This window comes from Penicillium cataractarum, assembly GCF_028827025.1.
Source record: "Penicillium cataractarum strain IBT 29864 chromosome Unknown utg000001l, whole genome shotgun sequence".
Lineage (NCBI taxonomy): Eukaryota > Fungi > Ascomycota > Eurotiomycetes > Eurotiales > Aspergillaceae > Penicillium > Penicillium cataractarum.
The window spans coordinates 2,107,376-2,124,602 of record NW_026622737.1 but is presented as its reverse complement, the minus strand read 5'-3'; the positions used below and the strand labels follow the sequence as shown (position 1 = coordinate 2,124,602).

At 50.5% G+C, this 17,227-nt stretch overlaps 7 protein-coding genes across 7 annotated transcripts; 4 read left to right on the top strand and 3 right to left on the bottom strand.

Moving 5' to 3' along the window:
* Positions 1-2: 2 nt before the first annotated feature.
* Positions 3-742, bottom strand: N7496_000740 (polysaccharide biosynthesis domain-containing protein; the record flags this gene model as incomplete). The annotated part of the gene is made up of 5 exons (XM_056693671.1): positions 3-60; positions 111-147; positions 214-498; positions 612-636; positions 698-742. The coding sequence occupies 5 exons, from the start codon at positions 740-742 to the stop codon at positions 3-5; spliced, it is 450 nt and encodes a 149-aa protein (XP_056560400.1).
* Positions 743-1,561: 819 nt separating this feature from the next.
* N7496_000739 (synembryn) lies at positions 1,562-3,348 on the bottom strand (the record flags this gene model as incomplete). The annotated part of the gene is made up of 7 exons (XM_056693670.1): positions 1,562-1,661; positions 1,725-2,572; positions 2,622-2,741; positions 2,808-2,966; positions 3,028-3,104; positions 3,171-3,245; positions 3,321-3,348. 7 exons carry the CDS (start codon positions 3,346-3,348, stop codon positions 1,562-1,564), a joined length of 1,407 nt encoding a protein of 468 aa, XP_056560399.1.
* An 888-nt stretch (positions 3,349-4,236) lies between these two features.
* On the top strand, positions 4,237-9,611 carry N7496_000738 (uncharacterized protein; the record flags this gene model as incomplete). Its single annotated transcript, XM_056693669.1, has 3 exons — positions 4,237-7,233; positions 7,286-7,549; positions 7,608-9,611. 3 exons carry the CDS (start codon positions 4,237-4,239, stop codon positions 9,609-9,611), a joined length of 5,265 nt encoding a protein of 1,754 aa, XP_056560398.1.
* Positions 9,612-10,274: 663 nt separating this feature from the next.
* Positions 10,275-11,387, top strand: N7496_000737 (aldo/keto reductase; the record flags this gene model as incomplete). The annotated part of the gene is made up of 1 exon (XM_056693668.1): positions 10,275-11,387. The coding sequence occupies one exon, from the start codon at positions 10,275-10,277 to the stop codon at positions 11,385-11,387; it is 1,113 nt and encodes a 370-aa protein (XP_056560397.1).
* A 1,091-nt stretch (positions 11,388-12,478) lies between these two features.
* On the top strand, positions 12,479-12,892 carry N7496_000736 (uncharacterized protein; the record flags this gene model as incomplete). The annotated part of the gene is made up of 1 exon (XM_056693667.1): positions 12,479-12,892. One exon carries the CDS (start codon positions 12,479-12,481, stop codon positions 12,890-12,892), a length of 414 nt encoding a protein of 137 aa, XP_056560396.1.
* A 1,332-nt stretch (positions 12,893-14,224) lies between these two features.
* N7496_000735 (putative short chain dehydrogenase) lies at positions 14,225-14,872 on the top strand (the record flags this gene model as incomplete). The annotated part of the gene is made up of 1 exon (XM_056693666.1): positions 14,225-14,872. The coding sequence occupies one exon, from the start codon at positions 14,225-14,227 to the stop codon at positions 14,870-14,872; it is 648 nt and encodes a 215-aa protein (XP_056560395.1).
* Positions 14,873-15,056: 184 nt separating this feature from the next.
* Positions 15,057-17,158, bottom strand: N7496_000734 (uncharacterized protein; the record flags this gene model as incomplete). The annotated part of the gene is made up of 3 exons (XM_056693665.1): positions 15,057-16,415; positions 16,797-17,004; positions 17,061-17,158. Coding segments are annotated over 3 exons (1,665 nt in total), but the record flags the coding sequence as incomplete, so codon positions are not given.
* Between the last annotated feature and the right edge of the window lie 69 nt (positions 17,159-17,227).

Genomic DNA, 17,227 nt, shown 5'->3' with positions numbered 1-17,227 from the left:
GCTCAAGAGCTAGCCTTCTGGGAGCGCTCGTAGATCCAGTCGTTCAGACCCGCACGGTTACTATATAGGTCAGTCTGATTGTGCAAACAATGTGTTGGAGAAAGTCTTACCGAGCAATCTCAACAGCGTAGAATTGCATGCGAACACCTGGGTTCCACCATTAGCTAATGTCCCTACTTCAACAGAGCCGTTCCTGTGTTCACGATAGCTTACCGAAGAGGGTGGTATCCTCGTCATACTCGACATCGGGGCGGAGGCGAATGATCGTGCCGAAGTTGAAATCCTCAATCTTCTTCTCGAACTTGTTGATCCAGTTGCGCCACTTCTCCTTGCCAGCCTTGCTCTTCATCTCGTCCTCGTTGAGGGGCGCGGCGGGGTCAAATTCGGGGAAGTCGGCCTTGAAGGAATCGTAGATCTCGTCGTCCATCTTGGTGAGGCGCAGCTGCGAGCCCTTCACCTTCTCGAGGATCGCCCAGTATGTCATGAGGTGTTCGACAGCTGTGTGGAGGTTTGTACGTCAGCGCTGACTGCATTTCATTTGGCATTGATTAAGAGGAAGATTGTTGGTGGATAAGCTTAATCACGATGTGATATTGCGTTTGGCGACTAACCCTTGACAGCGAACTGCTTCTCCATCTGTGGAAATGGTTAACGATGAGCTGGTCTCCGGACTGCGGGGAAGCGCTCGGTAACGTACATCCTCCAGGTTCTCAGCCTGCTCGGGATCAAATGGCTTAGACATCTTGATTGTGTGTTGATGAATTCAACGCTTGTGAAAAATTACAGCGAGAAGAGAAAGTATCGGGGTAATATAGTCAAGGTGGGGAGCGCGTGCTGTGCCCCGCGCATATTTTTTTTCGGCGGGCGGCGAGGAGTACTGCCGCCCGAAATCCGTGTCCGCCCACGGTACGTCATCGGGCCGGTCTGCACTGGAATCGACAAGTGATTACTCTATACTTCTTTCCGCTTCGAGTCACTTCTCGAAAAAAAATCATGTTAATATAGAAAAATTATAACACAAGGAATTATCGTACTTGATGATATAAACATTAGTATACACGAGTCACGTGGTTTGCTCCTAGGTATACGGCACCTTTAGTATGGTGGGGTTTCTGCACGATGTGAATAGCACGTTAACCTGAGCTTAATTCGGTTGGTTTCCTCTCCGTTTATAAGTCTGAATATAGCGACAAGAGGAAGAGTCTGGCCAGATACGCTTTGTTTACCATTATTTTGAAAAATCCTTCTAAAGGTGTTTTTAAAGATCTGTTCGAAAGTTTTTTAAGCCGTCTCCATAGATAGCTTCAGAATCATCCGGGCTATCTTTTGGGTTATGATTAGAGTTCTTTGGAAATTTAGGCAAGGAATAGAGTTATCCTCATTAAGCCTATGCCATGCAAGCTACAGCTTTTGGCTTGCCAATAACAAGATCCACTATATAGGTATCTCTCTCGTGCTACTCTAATGCGAATCTCGAGTCTCGTGAATGGAAGAGAATCATCCAATGCATGAAATATAGGCCGATTAAGTATCTCAAAATGAAGTCCTACCTTAGACTTCCTCAATCGCTATCGGCATCATCCGGGAGTTCTTCAAAGCGCCCCTCCCGGACTGCCTGCGCCACAGGGTTTTCCATGGTTATAAGACCATTTGCCTTCGCCCTGTAATGGAAAAAGATCAATCAGTAAACAAGTATCGCCACGTAGATACACGGGAACACCAACCTTTCAAACAAGACAAAGAGTCTTTCTGCTTCTCTCTCCTTCTCCTCATCAGTCATAGGAGGACCCGTATCCTTCGGCTCGGCGGCCCAGCGCTGTCCAGTGATTGGATTGACCTCCGAATCCAGGTCATTAGCGTTATTCGTGGCAAAGGCTTCGCCAGCAGTCTGCGGGATCTCCATGCCACGGGAAGCCAAGAAGCCAGCAGCAAATCCATATCCGATACGCCGTGTCAGATTTTCAGCATCCTTTCCAGAAAGAACGAACATCAGTTCAGAGATGCCGGTTTTCAAGTTAGGATAGGGACTTGTAGACAGCTGCAACAGTTTTGAAGCAAGAGTGTCCGAGCGTCCAATTGGCAAGCTGCGGTCACTATCTTCAGGGAGGAGAAGCCATTGCATATACTTGCGGGGACCATCAGGGGCAATTTCATGGACAATGATGAGAGAGTGTAAAAGTGGGACTGCTTTCTCTTCAAGCTCTTCTGGGCGGTAGAGTGAAACCGCTTGGTCAAGGATATTGATTAGCTTGTCAACATTGCAGTTTTGGTTGAACTTGGGGAAGAGAGGGTTGCTTTCAAAATGCTTCTCCTTCTTCTCCTCTAGATCCAGGACCGATAAAGAGTTGATTAGGTAGCTGATCAAACCATCAAGCGGCTTGGCTGGGATTTCCATCCGGCTGATAATCTTCAAGATGTGGGGGATTGAAGGCGAGAAGGTGACAGCAAGGTCGGGGTACAACTTTGAAACGTTGAAAATGAGCTTCAGGGTATCGGTAAGTGCTAATTCGTCCATCTGCGTCAATGGAGGTCGACCGGATTTAGGGAATTGTTTAGCGTGTCGGGATAGTTGCTGTTCTAATGAGTCTATGTCCTCAAAGTTGAAGGGGCGGGAGACACACATAATTAACGTTATCCCCTAGGGAGTGTTTGTTGATTAGGACATCAAAGTCCATGTTGCTGTCATAAGTCGAAAGGAACAAGATTCGACTAGTCACCATCTCGTCTTCTGAATTATCAGTCTGGAGAGTTTAATAACCGATCAGCAATGCTCGCAAGTTTTCGAAATGGAGGGCATTATTATCCACCTTGAGCCTTTCCGCCAGTCTGCCACCGTATCCCGTGTCGGCGAAGACCTGGCGCATGCTGGAGTCGAGAAGGAGAGCATTGGCCACGCAGCGCAAGGCAGCGCGTCGCACATCGGCCGTCTCTCCTTCAACTCCATAACGCGCCAATAGTCCAATCCCCTAGAACAGTTGTCAGAGCCCAGTATATGGTAAGGAACGCGACGGCGGGTCTTCATCGTACATCGCTGCAATAGATCGGTCCGGCGTCGACAGGATTCGTGCCATGCTGGCGCAGCTGTAGAAGGGTCTGAACCTTTTCTGTAATCACACGAGACTCGTACGTTAGCCTCAATTATCTAGCGACATCTTAATCCTAAAACTTACGAGTCGGGGTAAGCTGCTTCTCTTGCAGGTCTTTTTTGAGGATGCCCAGCAACTGAGTGACCTGCTGCAGCTTGGCTGTAATAGCTAGTTAGTCTATGCTGGTATTCCGATTATGTGACTGCGAGTAGACGGCTATCTGCAAAGACACACCTGCTCCTTGCAGCTGGTTAAGACTCATGCTATCCTGCGGTCGTCCGACTCGGAACTTCACCTCGGTCGTTCGAAGGATAGGCCGCCAGTCGGGATGGGAATTGGTGGCGGTTGAGTTCGTATGTTGCCCGACAATGCTATGCCTTGATCATGACATACAAAGCAAGTTGGTGGGATGTTGCGCTCGAGTGGAAGTGGGAGAAGAAGGAAGAAGCGACGCGGGGAAAGTAGCGACTCCGTCATGAATCAGGAAGCAGCGCACCCCACCTGAGCTGTGGTTTTTAGTTTTAGGCCCGCCTGCAGGATGATCCCATCAATGTTGAACCCTGGAAATTCGACTAGGGCCGGCAACCATCGTCAGACCGGTAGCTTTGTTAGTTTTTAGTTTCTACACCAAGAAATACCTTTGCTAATCTGCATACTGCAACCTTGAAATCCTCCGCTATCGTAATTGGAACATCAGTTCCGCTGGTCTGCGGTGGCCTCGGCAGCCACACCGCTGGTTTTCAAGATTGATCTAGCAACAGAGTTGTATGTTATGGCAAATAAGATTTACACAAGCAATGAAAGGAGCTAGAAACCAAGAAAGTAGAGGGACCAGAGATGTAAACTGTAGAATACTCAACGAGTCAACAAAGAAGGACCGATCGATCGTTTGGCAGGTGTGACCCGCTTCCGTGTGCCTGGATGCCTGGGTGCCTTTTCGCCTGAGAGATCGGGCTTCACGCGGCCACTTTACGCGATTCGCGACAGGCGCGTTGCCCGTTTAGTTTTCACTGGCCCTGGCCTCAACGCTACTCCCGATTCCACTACGATCAAGCAAGGAATTCGTTGGGAGGGCTCGTCTTTGTCTACTCAACACCCAGCAATGGTCCTTACTCTCATTTATTTCTCATCCTCATCTCGTCTCTAAACCATGGTAGAGATCCTCGGCCCTCTCCCTGCTCGCCCACCAACACCTCCTAGGCCGGGTTCTCGAATCGATCAGAACGACCCCCAATCCCCGCATCCTCTCCAGACCCCGGGAGCTTCGTCGCAAACGGCGGATGCTTCCAGGGCGCCTCCGTCAAGCCACGGTTCCAAACGTGTGAACTTCTCGCCATGGCTGTACACCGTCATCGGGTCACCCAAATCCCAATCGGTCAGCAGACCTAACGACGCAAACCCCATTACGAACGCAGCATTCGACAGCACCCAAGGCAGCGAAGGCAGACCTTTCAAGTCGATTCTCAAGGAGACAAGCTCTCCGATCCCCGTGTGGTCCCCAAATGTTAACAAGTACACAACCGAATCATTCGACATGCTGCTCCAGTCGGTAGTTCAGCAATTGGCAGGAGAGTCCGTCTCTTCTCGCCTTGATGCATATATCAACTTCTTTGGAGCATTACGGACATATGATGGATTGCTGCGCGGGAACGAAATCGGGGAGAAGCTAGGCTTGATCACGGATTTCATCCAACGCGACGTGACTCGCGACTTGGTCAACGGGACACCTATGGATACAAGTCTGGCTAATCAAGCCTTGAAACTATCCGCTGCTTTTATATGGCAAACAGACATATCATCGCACCTCTCGGAGGATTTCAAAATCTTTCTGGTGGAGCACGCGATCACCTCTCTCCAGGAGACCAAAGGTGCAAAGTCCGTCCTAACCCACTACCTGTCGATTCTCTCCACGCAGAATTTCACTTCGAAGATCATGACGACCTCTCGAGTCATCCGTCTTCTTACAGCGTTGCAAGAACTCACCAAACACGTCAATGGCAAAGCCATTTCCTTCCATCGATTGTGCATCTATTCGCGACTCTTGTCCCAATCCAAGTCAACTTTCCTCTCACAACCATCACTATGGATGGAGCACCTCGTCTTCGGCTTGCTTCATTCTCACAAAGAGACACGGGCCAAAGCCATTTCTCTTGGTTTCCAAATTTCCCTCGCCGCGGGCCCAACACTTGCGTTATCGAACAACATCCGGATGCTTTTTGAACGACCATTGGAGGGCGATCGAAAATTAGTAACGGAGATTCGAGAGCGAATGTCACGAATGATGGCATCCAGTGACACGGGCATACACGTCCCGCAGATTTGGACCATCGTGATTCTTTTGTTGCGAAGCAAAAAGTGGAATCTCGACCAATGGGAGCATTTCAAAGAATGGCTTCTTGTCCTCCAGAAGTGTTTCAATTGCAGCGAGCCGGCTATAAAAGCTCAAGCTATTTTGGGCTGGATCTGGTTTATCTATGCCGTGAGCCCCAACGAATCCACCGACCGATTGCTTCTCAAGATGCTAGGCAAACCAGTGTTCTCGCAATTCGAGCGAAAGAAGTCCGACAAATCTGGGTCACCACCCTCTCAACTTGCATTGAGCAGCTATAACTACTTGCTCTATTACGCTTTCCGTCCATCTCTCCCTTATCACCATGTCGATATGATTTGGGAGGAATACGTCGCAGCTCCGTCCTCTACTATTTTCTCCGCTTTCCCCGCCCTGGCCGATAGCGCGTCACTTGTGTTGGCGCACTTGCTATGGTGCCCACAGGCAAAAGTATGGACTGAGACCCGGATCGCCGACTCTCGCATTACCGACTCTCGGATCACCGAGATTTCCAAAATGGAGGTCGAAGAACTGCCATCGGTTGAACCTCGCTGGGTTCGTTCGAAAATACCATCAGTTCTGGGAGTTTTCGAGTCTCTTTTCAAGTCTTCGGTCTGGAACCAACAGGAACTCGAGAAGTCAAATATCGCCCTCGCCTGGAACGGTCTAGCTAGCGCACTTTCTCTTGCCTCCAGCAAAGAAATCACACCATCTGGGGAGTCTATGCAAGCTGTTGCCAGTGTTCTTGGTTTGTTACATCGTCTCTGGGCCACAGGGCCGTCTTCCTTGAACGCCACCGGAGGGCACGGCGAGGAAGCTTTCTTTGAAAGGTTCCAGTTCTTGTCTACGACCATGATTCTCTCCCTTGGAGGCATTCCCTTTACCGAAAAGCTCATGCTGAAAATTGGGGATGGGTCATTCCAGACCTCTAGTACTCCAACACATCGCCCTTCCGCCTCGGGTACCAATTTGGATAGCCCTATTCTACATCTTTTGCGCACCATCAGCAGAATTACCGTGATATCGTCGCCAACCCCATCATACATTCGCCTTATCGACGGATTAATCACAGCATCGTGTAATGGAAGGATATCGCGTGGATCTCGTCTCGAACTTCTCCACCAGTGTGCTGAATTGAGCGTCGTGGAATTGAAGTTCACTTCCAATTCGCCGCAACTGTTGGAAGTAATTTGGAAAGGGACGGCACTCGCAGCAGCAGATGCATTGCAATCGTTCCCCATTGAGTCTGCACGAGAGCGCGACGGCTCTGTTTCTCGGGATTACGAGATAATCACCAAGATCCTTGTGGCTGGTATTTCTTTCCCGTGTGCATCTCAAGAATGGTCGCGACTTCTCGACGCGTATGTGCGTGTGGCAAGAACGGAGAAAGGAGATCACGTCCTTTACGGTCTCATTGTAGAGCCCATTGCTGAAAGTCTGTCTTCAATCTCGGTCAATGACACGTATCTCCCCACAAACGCACTGCTCGGTCATTGTCTTTCTATCCCATTTGCGCGGGAGACCGGGTTGGGAATTGACGACCCCATCTCTCATGCAGTTACGTCGTCAGCCTTCCCCCACAAACTTCTGGAGACTGTCGGACGAAGCTTGGATTTAGGCTACCACAGCTTTGACTCCTCTCACACACTTCATCTTTCTGCCTTTATCGAATCTTTGACTTCTTTCCTGGGCTCTGGCACGCCGTCTTTTCGCGCTCAGGCACTCGAGACTCTCCAGGGATCACTGGGACTGTGGATCCAAGACAGCGAGCTCAAGGTTGATGTCACATCCGGGGTGGACAGTCGTGCTTTGACTGCAGTGAGTTATCTTGTCACTATATCTCTCGCCAGTCGTTAACCCGTTCGAATAGTGCCGCGCTCTTTCATCTGCTGTTCTCAACATCTTGCAAACCGCTGTTGTCGACGAGCTGTCGACATTGCAAAATTTTGCGACAATCATCTGCGCTGGCTTGAAATCGCCTCATATCTCAAGAACCAAGCGATTCGTCGATTTCTGGAGGTCTACAAAGACATCGTTGGATACTCTGATCTCCTCCACTCCAATGGGCCAAGAATTGTCAACTGCGGCCTCCAGGCTCTCTGCCCCGGTCCAGCCGGCGCAAGCTGTAGTTCAGGTAAGCCCCCCCCCCCCAACTGGCGCTTTTAGTCCCCCGTATTAATCCCTGTGCTCAGGAGTCCAAATTGGCACCATCGAGTTCGGCCAAACCAGCAAACCAGCGACTGATCAAGCCAATTCCCACAAAGTCCATCGAAAATGGCAGCACCAACTTCCATTCATCGCCCGTCATAGGGACAAATGAACCAGCTCTGCCTGACCCTGTAGAGCTCGGCGAACCTCAACTTCCTACGAACCCTGGCACAGCAGCACCCGAGGCTCCGGCTACCTTCCAAAAGAGTCGACGTGAGATGTTCCGAATGATAGAATCTATTAGGTCCTCCTCGCCGGCGAATACTCCTGGCAAGCTAGGCTTCGACACGCCCAGTCACCTGCGCAGACTGCATGCTCAGACTGGTATCCCCTTGACGCCTACCTTGGTGCCAGCTGAAAACGAAGACGGGTTTATTGGGTCTTCTCCCACACCCGCGACTAGAGATCTGACTCCTGCCATGAATTTGGATGCTGCTGGAGGGCCATTCCAAGATATCACAATGGAGGATGCGACAGACCTGCCTTCTTCCCCTCCCGAACTCACTTCTCGGAGCCCCAGTCCCAAGAAAATGTCCAGCTCTTCTCGCCGGGCTAGACGGAGGAAGCTTCTCCAGTCGAGAGTTGCTGAAGAAGCCAGGAAAAAGGCATCCACGCCCCAGGTGGACGAACGCCCGCCCAGTCGTCGCACTCGATCAGCGCTGACTCAGAGTACTGCGAATAATCAGAATGCCGATGCCGTTCCTGTACCACCAACATCTACGTCTGATACTATTGAGAAGCCATCAGAGAAGTTGTCAGCTCCGCAGAGTGCAAAGTCAAAATCGTCGTCCAAGAAACGAAAGAGAAAGGGAGGATCAAAAGCATCAGATGGAGCCAACCAACAGGCTGCTCAAATGCCTTCCACTCCCGTCCCTCCGGAGTACTTTGTTGACTCTTCGAGTGAGGACCTGGAATCTCAAATCGCCTCTCAGCTCGAGCAGGATCTGGAACTAGCTGTTGACATGGTTGACAAGGGTCAATCAGGATCCGCTCCCGTTGTTGAGGACCCCGAGCCAGCTACCAAGAAGAGAAAGCGTGAAGAAGACAATGTTCAGTCTAATTCTCGGGATAGACGGCGATCAACCCGTCTCTCAACCACAAAGGACGTAGGCATAACCGAAGTTGAAGAGACACAAGCTGTCCAGTCTCAGGATACAACAGCTTCTCAACCTTCCAAGGATGTCTCTTCCTCCAGCCTGTCGCCTACGGTCACTCGACGATCGACTCGCAGCTCGCAAAAGAAGGAGGACGAGCTTGTCATGGCTGAATCGCTCCCCGAAACTCAGATTCCGGAAACCATCCAAGAAGAGCCAGTTAAGGATGCAGAGCCTTCTCAGCGACCAAACAAGAGATCGCGCAAATCTTTACGCCTCGAAGATCAGCCTCCTCCACCTCCTCCTGTGGAGGAACAGAGCTCGACACAGACCAAATCTTCCCGTAGCTCCCGCTCTCGCAAGTCGCGTTCATCCCGCAACGAAACGCAGTCTCAGCCTCTTCCTTCGCAGGAAGAACAACTTCCCGTGGAGGCATCCATGGGATACGATTTGCTTCCTGCTTCAAATGATAACGGCGATGCTGGCTCGGACGCTGTTGCTCCCCAGAAATCGGTGGAGTCGAAGATCCCCACTGCCTCCACAGAGGCAAACGATTCTCAAATGACTGATGTGGACCACTCCATCACACCGGTGCCTCAAGACACCAATATCCAACAAAACATGGATGTGGATATGGTTCCAGAACAGTCGTCGACAAGCGTGGCGGGTCCAGTCTTGGACGTTGCCACCGCTGAAATTCAGACGGAACCAGTCCCTGCCACTGTCGAACCTGACATCAGCGAGGCAGGTATCTCTCGATCTCTGAGAAAACTCCTAGCCGATATGAAGTCCGCAAAATTGGGGCCCAATGCCCTCCGTGAGGTTGACGACCTCCTTTTCAATATCCGTGTCGAAGCGCATGACGCTTCTCGACGACACAACAATCCAGCATAGCGATGGCGTTTACGAGGTAATCCTGGCTTTTATGTGATTTTACGCGTTGTTTTCTTGTATTGGCTCCTCTCATGTCTCTATTCCCCGTGTGCATCTCACATTACATAAAATACATAGCGGCCACTGCATATGTCTTTCTTCTTTTCTACTTTCCTTTCGTTTCGGGGCGCCAAGTTAGTTGCATGTTTCATTCCTTGGTCACGATGTATTCTACTGCTTAGTGTCTTGCGAGACATAATCGAGTCAATTAGTGATCTTTGAATACTTCCTACTATAGGCATGTACTGTATAAAGTGTTCGATTATTCACGGTGGCGCTGAAAGGCCCCAACGTTCCCCGAACTCAGTGCCATGGGTCTGGTTGCCACAACGCCGACAGGGGCAACGCCTTCAACTTATCAGCCATTCAGAATGAACTTTGAGAAAGCGTTCGAAACCTCTCCACATCCCATCTATTCTGGCTCAAGGCGAAGCATATGAATAGTATGATGTTGAGTGACGCAGAGTGCCACCACCGCATTCACAATCAACATCAGATAGCCCCCTATACATTAGTATATATTCACCCTGATTTTGACCCGATTATTCCAGGCGGATTGTCGATCTCCTTTGTTTAGATAACCATCCTAAAGGTTCATACCCAACCAGGACCACACCCCTCACCATGGGAACCCAATATATGATGCAGGCCGGGCTGGCCTCCGGCATGTCTGCGACGGAGGGTATATACGGAGCGCATCCCAAGTCCGTCGACCCCAATCTAAGTGATCCAGCCCACATGTTACCTGAAAACGTGGTCCCCAACTCACGGAGCCGCATTGCCGTACGTGGATATGGCGGCAAGGACGTGTTGATCCCCTATCTGAGCATTGGAACATGGGCCTGGGGTGATAAGGCCACCTTTGGCTACGATCCCACGGTCGATCTACCCCAAATTCATGCTGCGTGGGAGAAGCTAAAGTCAGTTGGATTGACCTTCGTGGACACGGCGCAGTCCTACGGTAACGGTGAAAGCGAGCGCATCTGTGGAACCTTGTTCAAGGGAATGCCTCGAGATGCGTTCATCGTGCAGACGAAATGGTTCTCGGGCGGCTTGTCTAATACCTTGATGCAGTCGCGTGGGCCCAAGTCTAGACTGAAGGAGTCGCTTAAACGACTGGGGCTGGATTATGTGGATATCTACCTGGTGCATGGACCTATTCATGGTAGTTCGATTGCCACCGTCGCAGAGGGGTTGGCAGAGTGTGTGGAAGAGGGAATGACGCGTGCCGTTGGTGTTGCCAACTACAGCACGCAGGAGATGATCAAGATGGATGAGGAATTGGCCAAGAGCAACGTTCCGCTGGCCGTGTCGCAGTGTGAGTACTCGGTCATCCGCCGTGTCCCGGAGGTTAGTGGTATGATTCGCGAGTGTAAGAAGCGCGGTATTTGCTTCCAGGGCTTTGCTTCGCTTGGTGAGGGCCGATTGACGGGCAAGTATTCCCGATTCAATGAGCCTCGGAGTACTCGGCGATTCAGTAGTTATCCGATGCATATGCTGGAGCCGACGATCAATGTGTTGAAGAGCATTGCGGAAGAGCGCCGTGTCTCCGTTTCCGCGGTCGCATTGAACTATTCGATCGATAAAGGTGTTGTTCCCCTGGCGGGAGTGCGCAATCCGGAACAAGCGGAGGAGGATATGCAGGCACTTGGCTGGCGATTGAGCAAGGACGAGGTCCGCCGCATTGAGGAGGTCAGTTTTGAAGGGAACACGTCTGCTTTGTTGCAGCATGGATAAATTTGATGGCTAGAATTGTACCATATTAGTAAAGGTACACAGAGAATGCAATTGGAATGTTTGGAGAGTAATATTGGGACCTGTGATTTACTGGAAGTGGTTAGTTTTGCTGTTACCAGCTTAGCGCCCCAATACACTGTCATGTAATCTCTGCATCCGATGCTGCGACATAGAAGACAAGGCCTGCCCATTTGACCTCTTTTTTCCTCCCCCTCCCTCCCTTCAACTCCTCTATCTTCCACTCATCGCCGCCCCCTTTCTTCCATTCCGGCCTCCGCCGACCATTGCGACTTGGCTTTCAGCCCAACGCACTGCCCCTTTCATTTTACCGGAAATGCCGCTCGATCCGACGCCCATCTCATTCTCGCTCCTCCCACTAGACTAGCAGTCGCACAGGGGCAGAACTACTAAGATGGTCCAGCCCGCAGTGGCATCGCAAGACGCCTGCCGATACTCCTGCTCCTTCCCCAAGGGAGTGACTATGCTCCATACTACGAAGCTATTTCGGTCTTCTTCTAGCGGTGAGCCTTGTTCGTCTCTGATTGCCACAGCCTGCTACGCATCCGCAAGGTGCCGTTATATCCTCTACGTCGCATTCCCCACTGTGACCACTACTGGTGCCAGGTCCCCCAGCAGGGCCCACTCCATCTACCTCGCCTTTATAAGTCACAGATGCGCTTCGAACAAATCAGGCGCTTTATACATATTCCGCGGCCTGATAGTGCTAATATTCAACGGCAAGGTGGTAAACGCTAGCTTGTTACAGGTCAATCGAAAAGGAGATCAATTCGGTACCAAGGACGAAAGTATCAAGACTGGGGAAAGAAGGAAGGAAAGATCTATCTGGTGGGAGAAGTTGTTGATAAACCCGAACATCCCCATCCGGCCATGTTTGCTCTCGCCACCAGACTTGATATCAAACCGACTAACTCATCAACCATCCTTCCAATCCTGCCGTCCTCAATCGTCTTACTCGTAACATAGCTTCCTCATTCGAGAGTACTACTTGGCAGTACCACCAGTCAGGATCAAATGTTTCTATTGATGAGACGATGATTCGCTGCTTTGGCCGCTCTAAACATACCATTAATATGCCTAATAAGCCAATTAAGCAAGGGTATAAGATCTTCGCCCTAGCAGAGCGTGGCTATATTTGGACGTTTACATGGAGTCGCCGTCTCTGGGGTATCGTGGACTTTTCTCGCTGGCCTGATATCAGCCCTACCAGCTCTATGGTACTGGAGATGATCCGCAGGCTTCCTGGGCTTAGCCAGGCCAGTAGCCACGCTGCCGGCCAATATTGTGGCCAATCCTGTTGCCAAACCAGCGGCAACTTCGAATCTTATTCACCTCTCACATCGGCTACTAGCCACGCTGCTAGCCACGCTGCTAGCCACGCTGCTAGCCACGCTGCTAGCCACGCTGCTAGCCACGCTGCTAGCCACGCTGCTAGCCACGCTACCGGCCAATCCAGTAGCAAATCTAGTGGTCGAACCACGCCCTAGACGGTCTACGTGGATAATTATTTCTCTACGGTTGGCCTATTCAAAGCGCTGCGAGATATACGATGTGGCGCATGTGGCACTACACGTGAATCTAGCGGGATTCCCTCTTACCTGGCCGAGCTTAAAGACCATATCAAATCTATCCCCTGGGGTAAATCATATGCATCTGAGTCCGGGGGGGGGGGGGGGGGGGGGGGGTTCTCCGTCTCGCGTGGCAGGATCATAATATAAAAATACTACTATCTACTATCCATTCGCCATATCACTTCGTAAAGGCCGAGAGGAAGCGGCCAGCAGCTACCTCTACCAACGCAGCTATCACGCGTGCTCCCTTGGGTGATAATTTCAAGCCCACTATTCTTCTTTCTTGATGCGGCTATTATTAATGCATATCGCATTCAATGTATCTTTAAGAAGCAGCAGCTAGCTAGGCCTCTTAGAAAGCTAGAGTTCCGCGAGAAGCTATATCAAGAGCTATTCCAATTTGCAGCTCAGACCGCCACCACGAGAGCGATCACAGCTAAGGGGATAACGGTCATCCTAGGCCTAACTCGGTTTAGACAGGTAGAGACCCGCCAATAGTGTTGCGCTACGGAGGTGGTTTAGTCCCCGCTTCCAGTGAGGAGGGATCCCATTGGCTCACTTCGTTCGTTTGCCTGGTGAAGGTGGGTCACTGTTTGGGTAGTCGTAGGCTGGCAGCCCAACCTCATGACAACTAGGACAGATTAGGAAGGGAAGGCTGGAGATGGAGCCTTCCATAGATGGAGTATATCAAGGCTACCACCTCAACGTCAAATGCCGTCCGCTTTCGCAATGCAGAGAAACGACTAGGCTTCGTACAACCACCGCAGTGGATAACCGAGAACCTATCAAGACCCTCTCACTAAGGCCCCACTTCTCAAATCCGCGGAGATAAGCCGTGGATAATTGAACAACTACTTAGTTTGGCTGGTTGTCAAGTACGATGGGCTTAATTCCGTGGAAGAGGAGTGGCTTAATACAGCAAGTTCCTACTGACAACAATTGAAATTATGATATCCTAGGGGCTATATATACTTCATTGTCAGGCTGAATATCACTGTTATCCAAAATCTCAGGTTCCAGTAACATCTACATCATGACTGCCTTTCAGACAATCCTGATTGTTGGAGCTACTTCAGGAATTGGTGAGGAACTTGCATGCCAATACCACGCACGAGGCAAGGATGTAATCGTCTCGGGCCGCCGAACGGCGAGACTAGATACTTTAGCAGCTCGGCTACCCGGAGTAGGCATTATCCAGGTATGCAAATCTACGGCGCTTGATCTACTTCCGCATTGACATACAATAAGATGGATATACAAGACCTGGGCGCTTTACCAAGGCAGATCGATGAAGCATTCACCAAATTTCCCGCAATTGATGCTGTCATTGTCAATGCCGGTGTCCAGATACTACTAGATTACACCGCCGACAACGCCTCCACCATCGGATACCCGACCACGGCTGATATCACCAAAGAGATCACGACCAACCTTACCGGTCCGACGGTCCTCGCACGCTGTGTCATCGAACACTTCCGTGTTTCACGACCAAGCCAGGCCAGCCTTCTAGCCTTTGTCACGTCAGGCCTAGGCCTGGTCCCGGTCACTATGTTACCGATTTACTGCGCTACAAAATCGGCGCTGCATTACTTCACTGTTATCTTGCGAAATCAACTCAAGAACACCGCCATCAGTGTTGTGGAAATTCTCCCGCCGTACGTGAAGACCGAATTGGATGTGGCGCACGCCGATGAGATGGCGAAACGTCTTGGTGGGAAGAAGCCACAGGGGATGCCTGTGAAGGAATATGTTGCAAGTGTTGTAAGAGGGTTGGAGGTCACGGAGATGGATGGGAAGATCCAGAAATATGTTGCGGAGGGGATGCCCCGAGCTGCGGTCGAAGCATGGGTTCAGGCTGTTGGTCCCATGGCTCGGATGTTGCACACGGATTTGTGAACCATTCGGTTGAAGGGCAAATGTCAGGTTCAAAACGCACACCTACCTGCGATGAGAGTTCCTGGCCAAGAAGGCTTAGATATGCCGTCTCGAAACTGTCACCTTGAACAAATGAGTCCCAGGCGTCCTGGTGAAGGTGCATATTAGTGGCCATTTCCATTCTCCGAAGTGTAGACATGCGCACCCAATTAAAGTCACTCATTTCTATACCACCACTTTCCGTGCAGTCAATATTAAGATTGAGACTTGACTCAGAACGAGTCGTAGACTGAGCACCGATATGGGAGCTTTCTCCGTAGCTGAATGGTACTCCCGGTTCAAGGGCTGATAATCTATCGTCTGGAAAAGACAACCTCGGACGCAGTTGCCCCATGATTTTGTCGAGTACGTTTGCCACCTTGCCCGCCTCATGATGCTCGTTCGATAGATGTTTCCATATGGCATGCGAGGTGCTCAGAGCTTGAAATAGCTGTTGGTCCTTCGTATCTACAGATAGGAGGTCCTTTCGCTTTGTTTTTGTTCGGTACTGGAGATATAGGCAGAGTACCATCACAGCAAGGGTAAAATTCATGCCCTCAGGTGGAATGGCGTACCTAAAGTTGGGGTTCAGATACCCGCCTGGTTGAGACTTCTTGTAGATCGTGGCTTGATGGTTCAGCAAGACCATCGATGAATCAACGCATCGTTGCTCTGAGACAGCATATTTTGAATCCGATCTCGCCTCGCGCAGATATCGCCGATGAAGTACAGATACGATTTGGTGGTAGAGTGTGTCCAACTGGACCTTTTGGAGGACCAGATATGGTGGGTCATTGTGCGCATTCTCCCAGTTATTGAGTCGCAGATATGCTGGGATCATGGCGTACACCTGAGCAAGGTCTCTATCAAGCTGCAGAACAACCTCGTAGCGCTTCTCGTGTATGGAGTTCAATGATTCAACAACTCGCTTCATCACACTTAGTATATCGTTTTTTACAAGCATGTACCCCAATGGAACATGCTGCGAAAACGGTCGCGAGGGTGGTAACTCAGACATTGCTTCGTCAATGTCTGTGTCGAGCAGGTTGCGTGGCGCCTCAGTATCCCCGTCTCCTGTCCGGATGGCAGCTGGCATTCCTAGATGAAAGGATGAGAGTGTGTCAATCTGGCATAATATAGTCCAGATCCGACGGCGCATTTCTCCCTGGAAAGGTGTCATATTGGGGAAATGAGATGGATCACGGTGCAGGCCTAGTCGCATGGCAATACGCACAATAGCGCCGATGTCTGGGATCAGACCAGCCCCCCAGTCTTCCCGGTTAGAGAACCCGAACACACAGCGGGCGATCATGACTTGAAGGGTCTGCAGATTGGCTTTGTTTGCACCGATTCGCGTTACGCACTGACCGGAACGCGCATGATAAAGTGTGGCGAGCGTCCCCGACAAGCCTATATAGTGGTCGCTTGCTGCAGGAAGGAAATAGATCGCAAGACTGAAGATGGCATAGAGAAGTCCCAGCCATGATAGCGAAGTTAATGACGGGTTCTTCCAGTGTTCTTGGTACTATTTGAGTCAGCAACCATCAACCATTCCAAGGAGCAAGGCCACAAACTTCTTTCATGAAGCTCGAATAGTGGAGCATATCTGATGTTGGAATTAGATATGACACGGTTACGATGAGGGATCTTACGTTTTAACGGGCCAACAAAACAATCTGGATCAAAAAATCTTGAAACCAACTGGTCGGCTGTGGCACGAGACGGCATGATGACCAACAGATCATCATTCACAGTAGGGGAAGACCCGTTAAATGAACGTGATCCCTGGACGCACGGAGGAGTATCTCTTTGCAGTCCATCGCCTATAGTCAATGTGGCCACCTGAAGTCTGCATCAGCATCTAAAACGTGGATCTAACATCATGGTGTAAATCGTAAAAGCCCACCTCCGCCAGGACATTATCCCAGTGAGTGCTACTGCGGTAGAAGAGGTCTTCGTTACAAAGTCGTCCCTGGATAGGACCTTTGGCTCTATATTGGGATGCCGAGTCATTCACATCTCGTCCCTGTGTCACGCCATTTGCATATATGCACAGGTTGCCGGATCCCCGCGCCATGCAATTGTGGCAGGGCTGTTGACGATCGCATCGCAATCTGAAAAGCGGCTTCCATTATTTTCTCAATCCGGTCGCTAATAGAGCACCACATACTTGCGAATACGACATGGATTACAAGAAAGCGGGACTCGATTTCTTTTCGCAGTGGAATTTGGGATGGCTGGGAGATTGCTTGGTGGTACTAAATCCATCTTGAGGGAAGTAGAACGGCCAATATCACTTTGACGATGAACTTGGGTTGAAAATAATTCGTGTGGAGA